Source organism: Salmo salar, chromosome ssa23 (genome assembly GCF_905237065.1).
Source record: "Salmo salar chromosome ssa23, Ssal_v3.1, whole genome shotgun sequence".
Lineage (NCBI taxonomy): Eukaryota > Metazoa > Chordata > Actinopteri > Salmoniformes > Salmonidae > Salmo > Salmo salar.
In genome coordinates, this window is record NC_059464.1 from 52,156,798 (window position 1) to 52,175,210 (window position 18,413).

Genomic DNA, 18,413 nt, shown 5'->3' on the forward strand with positions numbered 1-18,413 from the left:
AAAACCTATAGCAGACACCATAAAACCCAGAGCAGACACCATAAAACCTTCAGCAGACACCATCAAATCTATAGCAGACAAGACACCATAACACCCCTAGCAGACACCATAAAACCTATACCAGACACCATAAAACCTATAGCAGACACCATAAAACCCAGAGCAGACACCATAAAACCTTCAGCAGACACCATCAAACCTATAGCAGACACCATCAAACCAATAGCAGACACCATAAAACCCAGAGCAGACACCATAAAACCTTCAGCAGACACCATCAAATCTATAGCAGACAAGACACCATAACACCCCTAGCAGACACCATAAAACCTATAGCAGACACCATAAAACCCCTAACAGACACCATAAAACCTATAGCAGACACCATAAAACCTATAGCAGACACCATAAAACCTATAGCACACACCATAAAACCCCTAGCAGACACCATAACACCCTTAGCAGACACCATAAAACCCCTAGCAGACACCATAAAACCCCTAGCAGACACCACAAAACCTATACCAGACACCATAAAACCCCTAGCAGACACCATAAAACCCCTAGCAGACACCATAAAACCTAGAGCAGACACCATAAAACCTATAGCAGACACCATAAAACCCCTAGCAGACACCATAAAACCTATAGCAGACACCATAAAACCTCTAGCAGACACCATAAAACCTCTAGCAGACACCATAAAACCCCCTAGCAGACACCATAAAACCTAGAGCAGACACCATAAAACCTATAGCAGACACCATAAAACCCCTAGCAGACACCCTAAAACGTATAGTAGACACCATAAAACCTATAGCAGACACCATAAAACCCCTAGCAGACACCATAAAACCTATAGCAGACACCATAAAACCTATAGCAGACACCATAAAACCCCTAGCAGACACCATAAAACCTACAGCAGACACCATAAAACCCCTAGCAGACACCATAAAACCCCTAGCAGACACCATAAAACCCCTAGCAGACACCATAAAACCTAGAGCAGACACCATAAAACCTATAGCAGACACCATAAAACCTATAGCAGACACCATAAAACCTAGAGCAGACACCATAAAACCCCTAGCAGACACCATAAAACCTATAGCAGACACCATAAAACCTATAGCAGACACCATAAAACCTATAGTACACACCATAAAACCTATAGCAGACACCATAAAACCTATAGTAGACACCATAAAACCATAAGTAGACACCATAAAACCTATAGCAGACACCATAAAACCCCTAGCAGACACCATAAAACCTATAGTAGACACCATAAAACCTATAGCAGACACCATAAAACCTATAGCAGACACCATAAAACCTATAGCAGACACCATAAAACCTATAGCAGACACCATAAAACCCCTAGCAGACACCATAAAACCTATAGCAGACACCATAAAACCTATAGCAGACACCATAAAACCTTTAGTAGACACCATAAAACCCCTAGCAGACACCATAAAACCTATAGCAGACACCATAAAACCAATAGCAGACACAATAAAACCCCTAGCAGACACCATAAAACCCCTAGCAGACACCATAAAACCTTCAGCAGACACCATCAAATCTATAGCAGACAAGACACCATAACACCCCTAGCAGACACCATAAAACCTATACCAGACACCATAAAACCTATAGCAGACACCATAAAACCCAGAGCAGACACCATAAAACCTTCAGCAGACACCATCAAACCTATAGCAGACACCATCAAACCAATAGCAGACACCATAAAACCCAGAGCAGACACCATAAAACCTTCAGCAGACACCATCAAATCTATAGCAGACAAGACACCATAACACCCCTAGCAGACACCATAAAACCTATAGCAGACACCATAAAACCCCTAACAGACACCATAAAACCTATAGCAGACACCATAAAACCTATAGCAGACACCATAAAACCTATAGCACACACCATAAAACCCCCTAGCAGACACCATAAAACCTATAGCAGACACCATAAAACCAATAGCAGACACAATAAAACCCCTAGCAGACACCATAAAACCCCTAGCAGACACCATAAAACCTATACCAGACACCATAAAACCCCTAGCAGACACCATAAAACCCCTAGCAGACACCATAAAACCCCTAGCAGACACCATAAAACCTAGAGCAGACACCATAAAACCTATAGCAGACACCATAAAACCTATAGCAGACACCATAAAACCCCTAGCAGACACCATAAAACCTATAGCAGACACCATAAAACCTCTAGCAGACACCATAAAACCTCTAGCAGACACCATAAAACCCCCTAGCAGACACCATAAAACCTAGAGCAGACACCATAAAACCAATAGCAGACACCATAAAACCCCTAGCAGACACCCTAAAACCTATAGTAGACACCATAAAACCTATAGCAGACACCATAAAACCCCTAGCAGACACCATAAAACCTATAGCAGACACCATAAAACCTATAGCAGACACCATAAAACCCCTAGCAGACACCATAAAACCTACATCAGACACCATAAAACCCCTAGCAGACACCATAAAACCCCTAGCAGACACCATAAAACCTAGAGCAGACACCATAAAACCTATAGCAGACACCATAAAACCTATAGCAGACACCATAAAACCTAGAGCAGACACCATAAAACCCCTAGCAGACACCATAAAACCTATAGCAGACACCATAAAACCTATAGCAGACACCATAAAACCTATAGTACACACCATAAAACCTATAGCAGACACCATAAAACCTATAGTAGACACCATAAAACCATAAGTAGACACCATAAAACCTATAGCAGACACCATAAAACCCCTAGCAGACACCATAAAACCTATAGTAGACACCATAAAACCTATAGCAGACACCATAAAACCTATAGCAGACACCATAAAACCTATAGCAGACACCATAAAACCCCTAGCAGACACCATAAAACCTATAGCAGACACCATAAAACCCCCTAGCAGACACCATAAAACCCCTAGCAGACACCATAAAACCCCTAGCAGACACCATAAAACCCCCTAGCAGACACCATAAAACCTAGAGCAGACACCATAAAACCCCTAGCAGACACCAGTTGTGTGCTAAAGTTGTATACAAGCAACTCGGTCCAAACCATTCCGCCCGTTCTGAAGTTGGAATGGCGTTTCTAGCATAAACGCTGTAGGAATAGGCGCCGGAATAATAATAACAACAAGTAGTATGTCGAATATCTAAACACCAACTAATATTGCTTTAACGCCAACTGTCACATTGACTTCGTCTGGGCCTAACGACACCCGTGCCAATATAAACACCAATATAAATAGAAATATAAAAACACCGGCTTCTCGGGCTTAATTAGCTAGCCATGCCTGTGGTAACTGTGCTATTCTGGAGACAGACTCACCTCCTCCAATGTAACGTCCTCCCTCCAGTTTCCAACACGGACGTTTGGTCTGTATGTCCTAACGTGAGCCATGGTGCTGCAGATGCTAGTTATGTTTGTGTACTTATTGTAAGTTAGCTAGGTAACTAGCTAGTATTTATCCTGTAGCTAGCTAGCCAAGCTCTCCAACCAAAACAACTAGACGAGCTTTGTTTAGCCGTCTCCACGGTAACTGTACTGCAGTTCCGCTATGTTCCACCGGAAGGTGGTCTCATACAGGGAGATCTGGACCTGTAGCAACAGCGCTGTTTAGCCGTCTCCACGGTAACTGTTCCACCGGAAGGTGGACTCATACAGGGAGATCTGGACCTGCAGCAACAGCGCTGTTTAGCCATCTCCACGGTAACTGTTCCACCGGAAGGCAGACTCATACAGGGAGATCTGGACCTGCAGCAACAGCGCTGTTTAGCCGTCTCCACGGTAACTGTTCCACCGGACTCATACAGGGAGATCTGGACCTGTAGCAACAGCGCTGTTTAGCCATCTCCATGGTAACTGTACTGCAGTTCCGCTATGTTCCACCGGAAGGTGGACTCATACAGGGAGATCTGGACCTGCAGCAACAGCGCTGTTTGACTGGTCTATGCGGTGACTTTACACATTACATTTACAGTAAAAGAGACAAAAATACATCAAAAACACTCATTAAAATGGCAGTGTTCCCTCACCTCCTGTTTAGCAACATTTGGCAGACATGGAAGGTGTCAGGATGAACTATACTTGTTGTCTTTTAAAAGTAGTTGTCAGCAGTGTTGGGGAGTGTTGAACTATGTAACGTTAATTCAACGAATAATAGGACTACATTTTCCAGTAGCTTGGCCGTAGTTGGACTAAGTAAAAATCTTGGTAGTGTTACCAGTAGTTAATATATATTTTTCCATGTAGTGGTGTAGCTAACTACTGGAATAACCCACTACTTTTCTGTAAAAAGAAAGGAAAATATGGGTGAAGCAAGCAATAATTTCCTTTCTGTTTTGGCATCAGACCTTCCTTATTTTCTCTTGAAACATACTTTTTGTGTATAGGCTGAATTACACATTCTGACTCCATAGTGATCCACTCTTAGAATTTGTAGTCTTCGATATTTCATATTTAAATATGATACATTTTCACAAAGTAGTTTGTATATAGTGAACTGCTTTTTTAAAATAACTTCAGTTAAGTAAACAATATTTTTCTTAGGGGTAGCTTTAGTGTAGCTACTTCTTCTAGTGTGACATAATTGGTAGTTTGGTAAACCATATATTCAGAGTAGCTTCCCCAACACTGATTGTCAGTGGATATATTATAAAGCAATACTGGACCTTGGTTGTTGACAAGAGAAAACTCATAGCAAAAATGTTTTTTATTTAATAGATTTTTTTTTCTTATGAACAAAAGTAATGATTTTCATATTATCAAAATGTCACAGTTGTAATATAATAAATCTACAAGCATAGCTCTGTTATTACTGTTGACCTAAATACTTCATAGAGGGTCTACTGGGAGTAAATGGCACCCTATTCCCCTATATAGTGTAGTTATTTTGGCCAGAGCCTGATAGGGAGTAGGGTGCCATTTCAGATTGGCCCTGTGTCTACTGGGGGAGGGGAGCTGGCTCTGTCTGGTGTGGTCTTGTTCGGTCTGGTCCAGTTCAGCCCGGGTTGGTCCAGTTCCGTCTGGCAGTGTGAGCAGCAGCAGTGTCTTCTCACTGGCTGAGAGAGTTAGAACACTGGGACATTCTCAGTCTGAGGCCTTATAGGTCGTTATCAACAAAACGTCTCAATAAAGGTGCAGCGCGTTCGATTAGCCTGCTGAGGGGCAAGGAGACCCGCAGCTCCACTAAAACCATTGACAACTGTGTGCCGTTTGCAAGGGATTGTTAAGGGAATGTTAACTATTTGGTTGTAATATCTCATCTTGAAGAGCATAGTCAGAACTACACATTTTAGACTATTCCATGCAAAACAATTTAGCACATTTAGCTCTATCATCAGAGTTATACAGCAAGTAACTGCATGTTTTTAAATGATCAATAAACATCAATTGATCATGTATTTTTAACTACGTCAGGGTAGCCTCACGATATCTCTCAATATTGACCACCATTAATTGGATATTTGAGTGATATAAAATAACTATGTCTGACCAGTATGAGTGGTTTAGGTTAATTTCCCATCCTTTCTGGGGTCTGGCTGTCAAAGCAGCAGAATGGCGCATATGCCAATGTAACGTCACTGTTAGCTGATAATGTTTACTTTGCAAGCTACCGGTAGAAACTTGGTACAGTTGGCTAAACATAGTGGTAAGTAGACATAGTGTACTTTTTTCTCCAACCAACATAGGCCTACCTAGCAAAGTTAGCTAACATTATCCCCTTTTCAACATTGTTTTATAAGAGTGTTTAATCCCAATTGCTGCTGACAGACATGATATTGATGGACCACGTCAAATTGGCTAGCTAGCTAACAACAGATCGCGGCAATATGGCTAGTTAACAAGCTAACTTTCAGGGGATAAACTAGATGGCTATATCCAAATATTGTTTGATTTGCTTGCCATCTATAGTGGTGATGACAGTATTCTGACTGACAATGTAAAACTCTTTCCAAAACCCTAATCTCTGATGAAACAGGCTAAATGACACATGTTGTTTGCTTTAGCTAACTAGCTACATACCAAATGAATCTGGATACCTTCACATATCTGAAAAAACATGATCAATTGATGTTTACTGATTGCTGTAAAACTCTGATGGAGCTAAATGGGGAATAATCAGAAATGTGTAGTTCTGACTTCGTTCTTCAAGACATGATACTATTACAACCAAATAGTTAACATTTACTTAACAATGCGTTGAAAACAGAATATAGTTGTCAATGGTTTTAGCGGAGCTGCGGTTCTCCTTGTCCCCCAGCAGCAAAATCAAATTATATTGTGACATTTTATTGATAACGAACTATTGTCTCAGAATCACCAAAACCTATTCTCCTTTATTCTCATTTATTCTGGTTTATTCTCCTTTATTCTCATTTATTCTGGTTTATTCTCCTTTATTCTCATTTATTCTGGTTTATTCTCCTTTATTCTCATTTATCCTAATTTATTTTCCTTTTTCCTGGTTTATTCTCCTTTATCCTTGTTTATTCTCATTTGTTCTGGTTTATTCTCCTTTATCCTGTTTTTTTCATTCTTTATTCTCATTTGTCCATTGTCCTAGGTTATTCTCTTTTATTATACTTTATTATACTTTAATCTCCTTTATCCTGGTTTAGTCTCCTTTATTCTCCTTTAATGTACTTTATTCTCTTTTATTCTCCTTTATTGTCATTTATCCTGGTTTATACTCCTCTATTCTTTGTTCTGGTTTATTCTCCTTTATCCTGGTTTATTCTCCTTTATTCTCCTTTATCCTGGTTTATTCTCCTTTATTACCCTTTATTCTCATTTATCCTCCTTTATTCTCCTTTGTCCTGGTTTATTCTCCTTTATCCTGGATTACTCTTTTATTCTCCTTTATCTTGGTTTATTCTCCTTTATCCTGGTTTATTCTCCTTTATTCTCCTTTATCCTGGTTTATTCTCTTTTATTCTCCTTTATCCTGGTTTATTCTCTTTTATTCTCCTTTATCCTGGTTTATTCTCCTTTATTACCCTTTATTCTCATTTATCCTCCTTTATTCTACTTTATTCTACTTTGTCCTGGTATATTCTCCTTTATCCTGGATTACTCTTTTATTCTCCTTTATCTTGGTTTATTCTCCTTTATTATTTTTTGTCGTGGTTTGTTCTCCTTTGTCCTGGTTTATTCTCTGTTATTCTCCTTTGTGCTGGTATATTTAAGCAATAATGCACACGGAGGTGTGGTATATGGCCAATATACCACAGCTAAGGGCTGTTCTTACGCACGACGCAACGAGGAGTGCCTGGATACAGCGCTTAGCCGTGGTATATTGGCCACATACCACAAACCCCCGAGGTGCCTTATTAGTATTATAAACTGGTTACCAACGTAATTAGAGCAGTAAAAATATATGTTTTGTCATACCCATAGTATATATACGGTCTGTTATACCATGGCTGTCAGCCAATCAGCATTCAGGGCTCGAACCACCCAGTTTATAATCTCCTTCATTCTCATTTATCCTGGTTTATTCTAATTTATTTTAGTTTATTATACTTTATTCTAATTTATTCTAATTTATTTTCCTTTATTCCCCATTATTCTTGTTTATTCTCCTTCATTCTATTTTATTCTCCTTTATTTTTCTTTATTCTCATTTATCCTGTTTTATTCTCCTGTATTCTTATTTATCTTGTTTTATACTCCTTTATCTTGGTATATTTTCCATTATTATCCTTTAATACATTTTATTATCCTTTATTCTCCTCTACTCTCTTTTATCCTGATTTATTCCACTTCATTCTCCTTTATAAACCCAATGAATCGACCTGAGCTATTAACTGAAGAACAACAGGTCCATTTGGTTCCTACAACCAAGTCAATGTTGCATCTGAGCTGTCATATGAGATGGGTGGATGAAGACGGAGAGATGGACAGATCAATTTCTCTGATGATGAGACTCAGCCGTCCCTCTCTAATCCTCCCCCTCTATTTCCCCTCTCCTCACACCGGGGTGTCTTGTTTTAGTTCACTGGGGGATGGGGGGATACGGTCTTCCTGCCGGGTGAAGCTGGAAGAGTGGCTGGGTCTGGAGGAGCTCTCCCCAGCCTCGGGACCTCGCTGGCGGGCAGGCAGAGTGGAGCAGCGCCCCTTAGCCCTGGAGCCTCCTGGTTCTCTTCTGGGAGGCCCCTTCAGCATTAACAGTTCATTGTGAGACAGGGGCTTGGGAGGGGGCGGGAGGGGCTTGGGAGGGGCTGACTGAGGGGTGTTTGTAGGGGAAGGTGAGGGGGCCAGAGGAGGTAGAGCTGGAAGGTGGAACTTCGTGAGGCTGGTTGAGTGGCTGGGTCGGGGCCGGCTGTGCCCTGGCTCAGGCCCTCTCTGTTTGGGAGGCAGGGTGGAGCAGCGGCCCTTGGTCCTGGAGTATGCTGAATCTACGAGGGGAGGGCCTCTGGAGAACAGCCTGCTGTCTGCAGCCTTCAGGCCTGCTGGGTGGGTCTTGGCCAGTGGGGTCTCGGGGGAGGCTGTGTCCTCTACTGGGGCAGCTGGAGGGCTGTCTGGGCCTGGTGGCTCGTCCTCCTGCTCCAGTGGGGCTGCTCCAGAGACAGGCAGCTCCATGTCAGCTAGGCTCTGGGACGGCTCTGCAGAAAATCAAATCCAACTGGATTTAAATTACACTGTACAACAACATAGACATATTAATACAAGTGAAGAGAAAAGTAAAGGATAGACTCTTAGGAAAAAAAGGTGCTATCTAGAACCTAAAAGGGTTCTTTGGCTGTCCCCATAAGAGAACCCTTTGAAGAACCCTTATTGATTCCAGATAGAACCCCTTTTGGTTCCATGTTGAACCCCTTTTGGTTCCATGTTGAACCCCTTTTGGTTCCATGTTGAACCCCTTTTGGTTAGTGTTATTACCTGACAGTCACAGGGGAGTCACAGCTGGTAACTAGGGATTAGGGGTCAGGGGTTAGATACAGCTGGTAACTAGGGATTAGGGGTCAGGGGTTAGATACAGCAGGTAACTAGGGATTAGGGGTCAGGGGTTAGATACAGCTGGTAACTAGGGATTAGGGGTCAGGGGTTAGATACAGCTGGTAACTAGGGATTAGGGGTCAGGGGTTAGATACAGCTGGTAACTAGGGATTAGGGGTCAGGGGTTAGATACAGCTGGTAACTAGGGATTAGGGGTCAGGGGTTAGATACAGCTGGTAACTAGGGATTAGGGGTCAGGGGTTAGATACAGCTGGTAACTAGGGATTAGGGGTCAGGGGTTAGATACAGCTGGTAACTAGGGATTAGAGGTCAGGGGTTAGATACAGCAGGTAACTAGGGATTAGGGGTCAGGGGTTAGATACAGCTGGTAACTAGGGATTAGGGGTCAGGGGTTAGATACAGCTGGTAACTAGGGATTAGGGGTCAGGGGTTAGATACAGCTGGTAACTAGGGATTAGGGGTCAGGGGTTAGATACAGCAGGTAACTAGGGATTAGGGGTCAGGGGTTAGATACAGCTGGTAACTAGGGATTAGGGGTCAGGGGTTAGATACAGCAGGTAACTAGGGATTAGAGGTCAGGGGTTAGATACAGCTGGTAACTAGGGATTAGAGGTCAGGGGTTAGATACAGCTGGTAACTAGGGATTAGAGGTCAGGGGTTAGATACAGCTGGTAACTAGGGATTAGAGGTCAGGGGTTAGATACAGCTGGTAACTAGGGATTAGAGGTCAGGGGTTAGATACAGCTGGTAACTAGGGATTAGGGGTCAGGGGTTAGATACAGCTGGTAACTAGGGATTAGAGGTCAGGGTTTAGACACAGCTGGTAACTAGGGATTAGGGGTCAGGGTTTAGACACAGCTGGTAACTAGGGATTAGGGGTCAGGGGTTAGATACAGCTGGTAACTAGGGATTAGAGGTCAGGGGTTAGATACAGCTGGTAACTAGGGATTAGGGGTCAGGGGTTAGATACAGCTGGTAACTAGGGATTAGGGGTCAGGGGTTAGATACAGCTGGTAACTAGGGATTAGGGGTCAGGGGTTAGATACAGCAGGTAACTAGGGATTAGGGGTCAGGGGTTAGATACAGCTGGTAACTAGGGATTAGGGGTCAGGGGTTAGATACAGCTGGTAACTAGGGATTAGGGGTCAGGGGTTAGATACAGCAGGTAACTAGGGATTAGGGGTCAGGGGTTAGATACAGCTGGTAACTAGGGATTAGGGGTCAGGGTTTAGACACAGCAGGTAACTAGGGATTAGGGGTCAGGGGTTAGATACAGCTGGTAACTAGGGATTAGGGGTCAGGGGTTAGATACAGCTGGTAACTAGGGATTAGGGGTCAGAGTTCAGATACAGCTGGTAACTAGGGATTAGGGGTCAGGGGTTAGATACAGCTGGTAACTAGGGATTAGGGGTCAGGGGTTAGATACAGCTGGTAACTAGGGATTAGGGGTCAGGGGTTAGATACAGCTGGTAACTAGGGATTAGGGGTCAGGGTTTAGACACAGCAGGTAACTAGGGATTAGGGGTCAGGGGTTAGATACAGCTGGTAACTAGGGATTAGGGGTCAGGGTTTAGACACAGCTGGTAACTAGGGATTAGGGGTCAGGGGTTAGATACAGCTGGTAACTAGGGATTAGGGGTCAGGGTTCAGATACAGCAGGTAACTAGGAATTAGGGGTCAGGGGTCAGTGTTAATACCTGACAGTCACAGCAGGTAACTAGGGATTAGGGGTCAGGGTTTAGACACAGCAGGTAACTAGGGATTAGGGGTCAGGGGTTAGTGTTAATACCTGACAGTCACAGCAGGTAACTAGGGATTAGGGGTCAGGGTTTAGATACAGCAGGTAACTAGGAATTAGGGGTCAGGGGTTAGACACAGCAGGTAACTAGGGATTAGGGGTCAGGGGTTAGTCACAGCAGGTAACTAGGGATTAGGGGTCAGGGTTCAGATACAGCAGGTAACTAGGGATTAGAGGTCAGGGGTTAGATACAGCAGGTAACTAGGGATTAGGGGTCAGGGGTTAGTGTTATTACCGGACAGACACAGCAGGTAACTAGGGATTAGGGGTTAGTGTTATCACCTGACAGATACAGCAGGTAACTAGGGATTAGGGGTCAGGGGTTAGTGTTATTACCTGACAGATACAGCAGGTAACTAGGGATTAGGGGTCAGGGTTCAGTGTTATTACCTGACAGCCACAGCAGGTAACTAGGGATTAGGGGTCAGGGGTCAGTGTTATTACCTGACAGCCACAGCAGGTAACTAGGGATTAGGGGTCAGGGTTTAGACACAGCAGGTAACTAGGGATTAGGGGTCAGGGGTTAGACACAGCAGATAACTAGGGATTAGGGGTCAGGGTTTAGACACAGCAGGTAACTAGGGATTAGGGGTCAGGGTTTAGACACAGCAGGTAACTAGGGATTAGGGGTCAGGGGTTTAGTGTTATTACCGGACAGACACAGCAGGTAACTAGGGATTAGGGGTCAGGGGTTAGATACAGCAGGTAACTAGGGATTAGGGGTCAGGGTTCAGATACAGCAGGTAACTAGGGATTAGGGGTCAGGGTTTAGACACAGCAGGTAACTAGGGATTAGGGGTCAGGGGTTAGTGTTATTACCTGACAGATACAGCAGGTAACTAGGGATTAGGGGTTAGTGTTAATACCTGACAGATACTGCAGGTAACTAGGGATTAGGGGTTAGTGTTATTACCTGACAGATACAGCAGGTAACTAGGGATTAGGGTTTAGTGTTAATACCTGACAGATACAGCAGGTAACTAGGGATTAGGGGTCAGGGGTTAGTGTTATTACCTGACAGATACAGCAGGTAACTAGGGATTAGGGTTTAGTGTTAATACCTGACAGATACAGCAGGTAACTAGGGATTAGGGGTCAGGGGTTAGTGTTATTACCTGACAGATACAGCAGGTAACTAGGGATTAGGGTTTAGTGTTAATACCTGACAGATACAGCAGGTAACTAGGGATTAGGGGTCAGGGGTTAGTGTTATTACCTGACAGATACAGCAGGTAACTAGGGATTAGGGGTTAGTGTTAATACCTGACAGATACTGCAGGTAACTAGGGATTAGGGGTTAGTGTTATTACCTGACAGATACAGCAGGTAACTAGGGATTAGGGTTTAGTGTTAATACCTGACAGATACAGCAGGTAACTAGGGATTAGGGGTCAGGGGTTAGTGTTATTACCTGACAGATACAGCAGGTAACTAGGGATTAGGGTTTAGTGTTATTACCTGACAGATACAGCAGGTAACTAGGGATTAGGGTTTAGTGTTATTACCTGACAGATACAGCAGGTAACTAGGGATTAGGGGTTAGTGTTATTACCTGACAGATACAGCAGGTAACTAGGGATTAGGGTTTAGTGTTATCACCTGACAGATACAGCAGGTAACTAGGGATTAGGGTTTAGTGTTATTACCTGACAGATACAGCAGGTACCTAGGGATTAGGGTTTAGTGTTATCACCTGACAGATACAGCAGGTAACTAGGGATTAGGGTTTAGTGTTAATACCTGACAGATACAGCAGGTAACTAGGGATTAGGGGTCAGGGGTTAGTGTTATTACCTGACAGATACAGCAGGTAACTAGGGATTAGGGTTTAGTGTTATCACCTGACAGATACAGCTGGTACCTAGGGATTAGGGGTCAGGGGTTAGTGTTATTACCTGACAGATACAGCAGGTACCTAGGGATTAGGGGTCAGGGGTTAGTGTTATTACCTGACAGATACAGCAGGTAACTAGGGATTAGGGTTTAGTGTTATCACCTGACAGATACAGCAGGTACCTAGGGATTAGGGGTTAGTGTTATCACCTGACAGATACAGCTGGTACCTAGGGATTAGGGGTTAGTGTTATTACCTGACAGATACAGCAGGTACCTAGGGATTAGGGTTTAGTGTTATCACCTGACAGATACAGCAGGTAACTAGGGATTAGGGTTTAGTGTTATCACCTGACAGATACAGCAGGTACCTAGGGATTAGGGATTAGGGTTTAGTGTTATCACCTGACAGATACAGCTGGTCCATAACAGAGTCCAGATCCACAATGGAGACTTCCTCCTGGTCTGGCCCTCCTCCTCCTTCTCCTCCTTCTCCTCCTCCTCCTTCTCCATCGCTCTGATCTTCTGACTCTTCTTCTTTCCCCTCTTCTCCTCTCCCATCTTTTCCCCCTCCTTCTTCTCCTCCTTCTGCTGGGTCAGTGCTATCTGGGTTGTCCAGGGTTTGTCCTGATCTGTCCTCCTCAGCCCCCTCTTCTCCCACTGACCCCTCCACCACGATGTCAATATGTGAGTGTGTGTTATGTGTTTGTGCAGGTTGTTCTGTGGGGGAGTGTTGTGGAAGTCTGGAGCGTCCGGCCTCCTGTTCATCCTGAACAAGGAACTCCATCAGCAACATGTTCTCTTTCCTGACCTGTTCTCTAAGAGAACGAGGAACGTCAGGGATCAACCAGGCCACCAGCATGCTCAGGAACATCGCCAGGTTCTACAACAGAAAGGGTCTACATTAGATCCATTACCATAGGTTCTACATGAAATACAACAGAAAGGGTCTTCATTAGATCCAACAGGTTCTATATTAGATCCAACAGGTTCTACATTAGATCCATCAGGTTCTATATTAGATCCAACAGGTTCTACATTAGATCCAACAGGTTCTACATTAGATACAATAGAAAGGTTCTACATTAGATCCAACAGGTTCCACATTAGATACAACAGGTTCAACATTAGATCCATCAGGTTCTACATTAGATACAGCAGGTTCTACATTCGATTTAACAGGTTCTACATTAGATCCAACAGGTTCTACATTAGATCCAACAGGTTCTACATTAGATACAACAGAAAGGTTCTACATTAGATACAACAGAAAGGTTCTACATTAGATACAACAGAAAGGTTCTACATTAGATACAACAGGTTCTACATTAAATCCAACAAAAAGGTTCTACATTAGATCCAACAGAAAGGTTCTATATTAGATCCAACAGAAAGGTTCTATATTAGATACAACATAAAGGTTCTACATTAGATCCAACAGGTTCTACATTAGATACAACAGGTTCTACATTAGATACAACAGGTTCTACATTAGATACAACAGGTTCTATATTAGATACAACAGGTTCTATATTATATATAACATAAAGGTTCTACGTGAAATACAACAGAAAGGTTCTATATTAGATCCATCAGGTTCTACATTAGATCCATCAGGTTCTACTTTAGATCCAACAGGTTCTACATTAGATCCATCAGGTTCTACATTAGATCCAACAGGTTCTACATTAGATCCAACAAAGGTTCTACATTAGATCCATCAGGTTCTACATTAGATCCAACAGGTTCTACATTAGATACAACAAAGGTTCTACATTAGATACAACAAAGGTTCTACATTAGATACAACAGGTTCTACATTAGATACAACAGGTTCTACATTAGATCCAACAGGTTCTACATTAGATAAACAAAGGTTCTACATTAGACACAACAGGTTTTACAACAGAAAGGTTCTACATTAGATAAAAATAAAACATCATCTGAAAGGTTCTACATTAGATACAACAGGTTTTTCAACAGAAAGGTTCTACATTAGATACAACAGGTTTTTCAACAGAAAGGTTCTACATTAGATACAACAGGTTTTTCAACAGAAAGGTTCTACATTAGATACAACAGGTTTTTCAACAGAAATGTGTAAGGTTCTGCTTTTCTTTTCTTAGTCAACCTTATTCTGTTTCTTTGTGTTCTGGAACATAGCCCTGTTTCTTTGTGTTCTAGAACGTAGCCCTGTTTCTTTGTGTTCTGGAACGTAGCCCTGTTTCTTTGTGTTCTGGAACATAGCCCTGTTTCTTTGTGTTCTGGAACATAGCCCTGTTTCTTTGTGTTCTGGAACGTAGCCCTGTTTCTTTGTGTTCTGGAACATAGCCCTGTTTCTTTGTGTTCTGGAACGTAGCCCTGTTTCTTTGTGTTCTGGAACATAGCCCTGTTTCTTTGTGTTCTGGAACGTAGCCCTGTTTCTTTGTGTTCTGGAACGTAGCCCTGTTTCTTTGTGTTCTAGAACGTAGCCCTGTTTCTTTGTGTTCTGGAACGTAGCCCTGTTTCTTTGTGTTCTGGAACTTAGCCCTGTTTCTTTGTGTTCTAGAACGTAGCCCTGTTTCTTTGTGTTCTGGAACGTAGCCCTGTTTCTTTGTGTTCTGGAACGTAGCCCTGTTTCTTTGTGTTCTGGAACGTAGCCCTGTTTCTTTGTGTTCTGGAACATAGCCCTGTTTCTTTGTGTTCTGCAGTATTGACACGGCCGGATAAAAAACGTACCCGATTTAATCTGGTTACTACTCCTGCCCAGTAACTAGATTATGCATATAATTATTGGCTTTGGATAGAAAACACCCTAAAGTTTCTAAAACTGTTTGAATGGTGTCTGTGAGTATAACAGAACTCATTTGGCAGGCCAAAACCTGAGAAGATTCCATGCAGGAAGTGGCCTGTCTGACAATTTCTTGCCCTTCTTGATTATCTCTATCCATTACAGAGGATCTCTGCTGTTACGTGACACTTCCTACGGCTCCAATGGGTCTCAGAAGGCGGCAAAAAGCTGAATCGTGGCTTTGCAGGCTCTGGTTGAAAAAAAGTAGCGCGTTTGGGTAGTGGCTGGTTACAGTACTGTGAGACTCAGGCGCGTGCACGCGTCGACCGAATGCTTTGTTTTCTTTCCTCTGTTTACCTAAACGCAGATTCCCGGTCGGAATATTATCGCTTTTTTACGAGAAAAATGGCATAAAAATGGATTTTAAACAGCGGGTTGACATGCTTCGAAGTACGGTAATGGAATATTTAGAATGTTTTTGTCACGAATTGCGCCATGCTCGTGACCCTTTTTACACTTCGGATAGTGTCTTGAACGCACGAACAAAACGCCGCTATTTGGATATAACGATGGATTATTTTGGACCAAACCAACATTTGTTATTGAAGTAGCAGTCCTGGGAGTGCATTCTGACGAAGAACATCAAAGGTAATCAAACTTTTGTAATAGTAAATCGGAGTTTGGTCAGGGCTAAACTTGGTGGATGTCTAAATAGCTAGCCGTGATGGCTGGGCTATGTACTCAGAATATTGCAAAATGTGCTTTCACCGAAAAGCTATTTTAAAATCGGACACCTCGATTGCACAAAGGAGTTCTGTATCTATAATTCTTAAAATAATTGTTATGTTTTTTGTGAACGTTTATCGTGAGTAATTTAGTAAATTCACCGGATGTTTGCAGGGGGTATGCTAGTTCTGAACGTCACATGCTAATGTAAAAAGCTGGTTTTTGATATAAATATGAACTTGATTGAACAAAACATGCATGTATTGTATAACATAATGTCCTAGGTGTGTCATCTGATGAAGATCATCAAAGGTTAGTGCTGCATTTAGCTGTCTTCTGGGTTTTTGTGACATTATATGCTAGCTTGAAAAATGGGTGTCTGATTATTTCTGGCTGGGTACTCTGCTGACATAATCTAATGTTTTGCTTTCGTTGTAAAGCCTTTTTGAAATCAGACAGTGTGGTTAGATTAACGAGAGTCTTGTCTTTAAAATGGTGTAAAATAGTCATATGTTTGAGAAATTGAAGTAATAGCATTTCTAAGGTATTTGAAAATCACGCCACGGGATTACACTGGCTGTTGCGTAGGTGGGACGATTTCGTCCCGCCTAGCCCAGAGAGGTTAACACCCTGGACTCGCAGCCATTGGGCACGGGCTTCATCATGCACCTGACACAGAGCGTCACCCTCCAGATTGGAGTCTTCCACACCGAAACCATTCAACTCATGGAACTCTCATCCCCCAAACAGCCACTCATCCTCAGACACCCCTGGCTTTGTTGTCATGACTGTGCCATCTCGTGGCAACAAGGTGAACTACTGTCCTGGTCCTCTACATGCTTCTCCAGTTGTCTCAGCCTACCCTGCAGAGCCACCACCATTGAGGAATCTGCCTTGGCAGTGCCACCCACCATACCATCTGAATATGCCCAGTACAGCAATGTCTTCAGCAAAACCAAGTCCTCCACTCTGCCACCACATCTTCCAGGAGACTGTGCTATTCACCAAAGGGCCGTGTTTACCCCCTTTCTATCCCGGAAAATGAGGCAATGGAGAACTACATTGACGAATCACTTAAATGGTTTCATTCGTCCTTCTTCCCCGGCTACGTCCAGCTTCTTCTTCGTTGGAAAAAAGGACGGTGGTCTCCGTCCATGTATTGATTATCGTTCCCTGAATGACGTCACGGTCAAGGACCGTTTCCCTCTTCCTCTGATCCCAGCGACCCTTGAACAAGTGGGCTGCGCCAACATCTATACTAAACTCGACCTGCGAAGTGCCCATAACCTTGTCCGTATACGTGAAGGCGACGAATGGAAGATGGCCTTTATCACCGCGAGGGCACTGCGAATACCTGGTCATGCCCCACCGCCTTACGAACGCCCCTGCCGTCTTCCAATCCATTATGAACAAAGTTTTCCAGGATATGATCAACCGCTTTCTCATCGTCTACATTGATGACATCCTGATTTACTCCCTGAAGGAACACATACAGCATGTGCAAAAGGTTCACATGCTTCCATTTTCATGTTACTTACATAAAAGAAAAATGTAAAAGCTGATGCTCTCTCCAGCCAGTTTGACCTTCCGACCAGTAACTCAGACCCTACACCCATTCTTCCTTCCTCTTGCATTATGGGACCGGTACAGTGCGAGGTTCACTCTGCCATACCAGACGCCCTGACCTCAGACCCAGCTCCTCCTGAGACACCAACTGGGAAGAGTTACGTACCAGCAGCTGTTAGACCCCAACTGATGCAATGGTGTCTCACATCCTTAGGGTCAGGACATCCGGGCATTACATGAACCACCAAACTTCTAGCCTGGAAGTTCTGGTGGTCCTCACTGGCATCCCACGTAAGGGATTACGTACCCTCCTGTCCAGTCTGCGCCCAAACCAAAAGCCCTCGTCATCTCCCTTCCGTTAAGCTTCAACCAATCCCTCACAGACCCTGGTCCCACATAGCTGTTGACTTCATCACAGACCTTCCTGAAACCTCTGGTAACACCACCATCCTTGTCATAGTAGACCATTTTTTCAAAAATGTGTCTGGTTCCTCTTCCTCGTCTACCTTACGCCATGGAATTGGCGGAGTGTATGTTCCAGCAGGTGTTCCGTCTGTATGGGATTCCGGAGGACATCGTCTCTGACCACGGGCCTCAGTTTGTGTCCTGGGTGTGGCGAGCCTTCTGTGACTGGGTGTCATTCTCAGCCTCTCCTCCGGGTACCACCCCCAGACCAACGGGCA

General features: G+C 43.4%; 2 protein-coding genes across 3 annotated transcripts in view; both read right to left on the minus strand.

Annotated features, from left to right (window-relative positions):
* The window catches only part of cfap161 (cilia and flagella associated protein 161), a 42,282-nt gene extending 38,578 nt beyond the window's left edge, over positions 1–3,704 (minus strand). Inside the window, exon 1 of one of the 2 annotated variants that reach the window (XM_045706268.1) lies at positions 3,404–3,685. In XM_045706268.1, the coding sequence (XP_045562224.1) occupies positions 3,404–3,475 (72 nt within the window). In that variant the 5' untranslated portion in view covers positions 3,476–3,685. Of the gene's footprint in view, positions 1–3,403 lie in introns of both variants that reach the window. The other variant, XM_045706269.1, reaches the window with a different exon arrangement.
* A 1,067-nt stretch (positions 3,705–4,771) lies between these two features.
* The window catches only part of LOC106584860 (anoctamin-1), a 245,226-nt gene continuing 231,584 nt past the window's right edge, over positions 4,772–18,413 (minus strand). The window contains exons 26-27 of the mRNA XM_045706374.1: positions 13,074–13,551; positions 4,772–8,682 (exon numbers count right to left, since the gene is read on the minus strand). Of these exons, the coding sequence (XP_045562330.1) occupies positions 8,048–8,682; positions 13,074–13,551 (1,113 nt within the window). The 3' untranslated portion in view covers positions 4,772–8,047. The remainder of the gene's footprint in view (positions 8,683–13,073; positions 13,552–18,413) is intronic.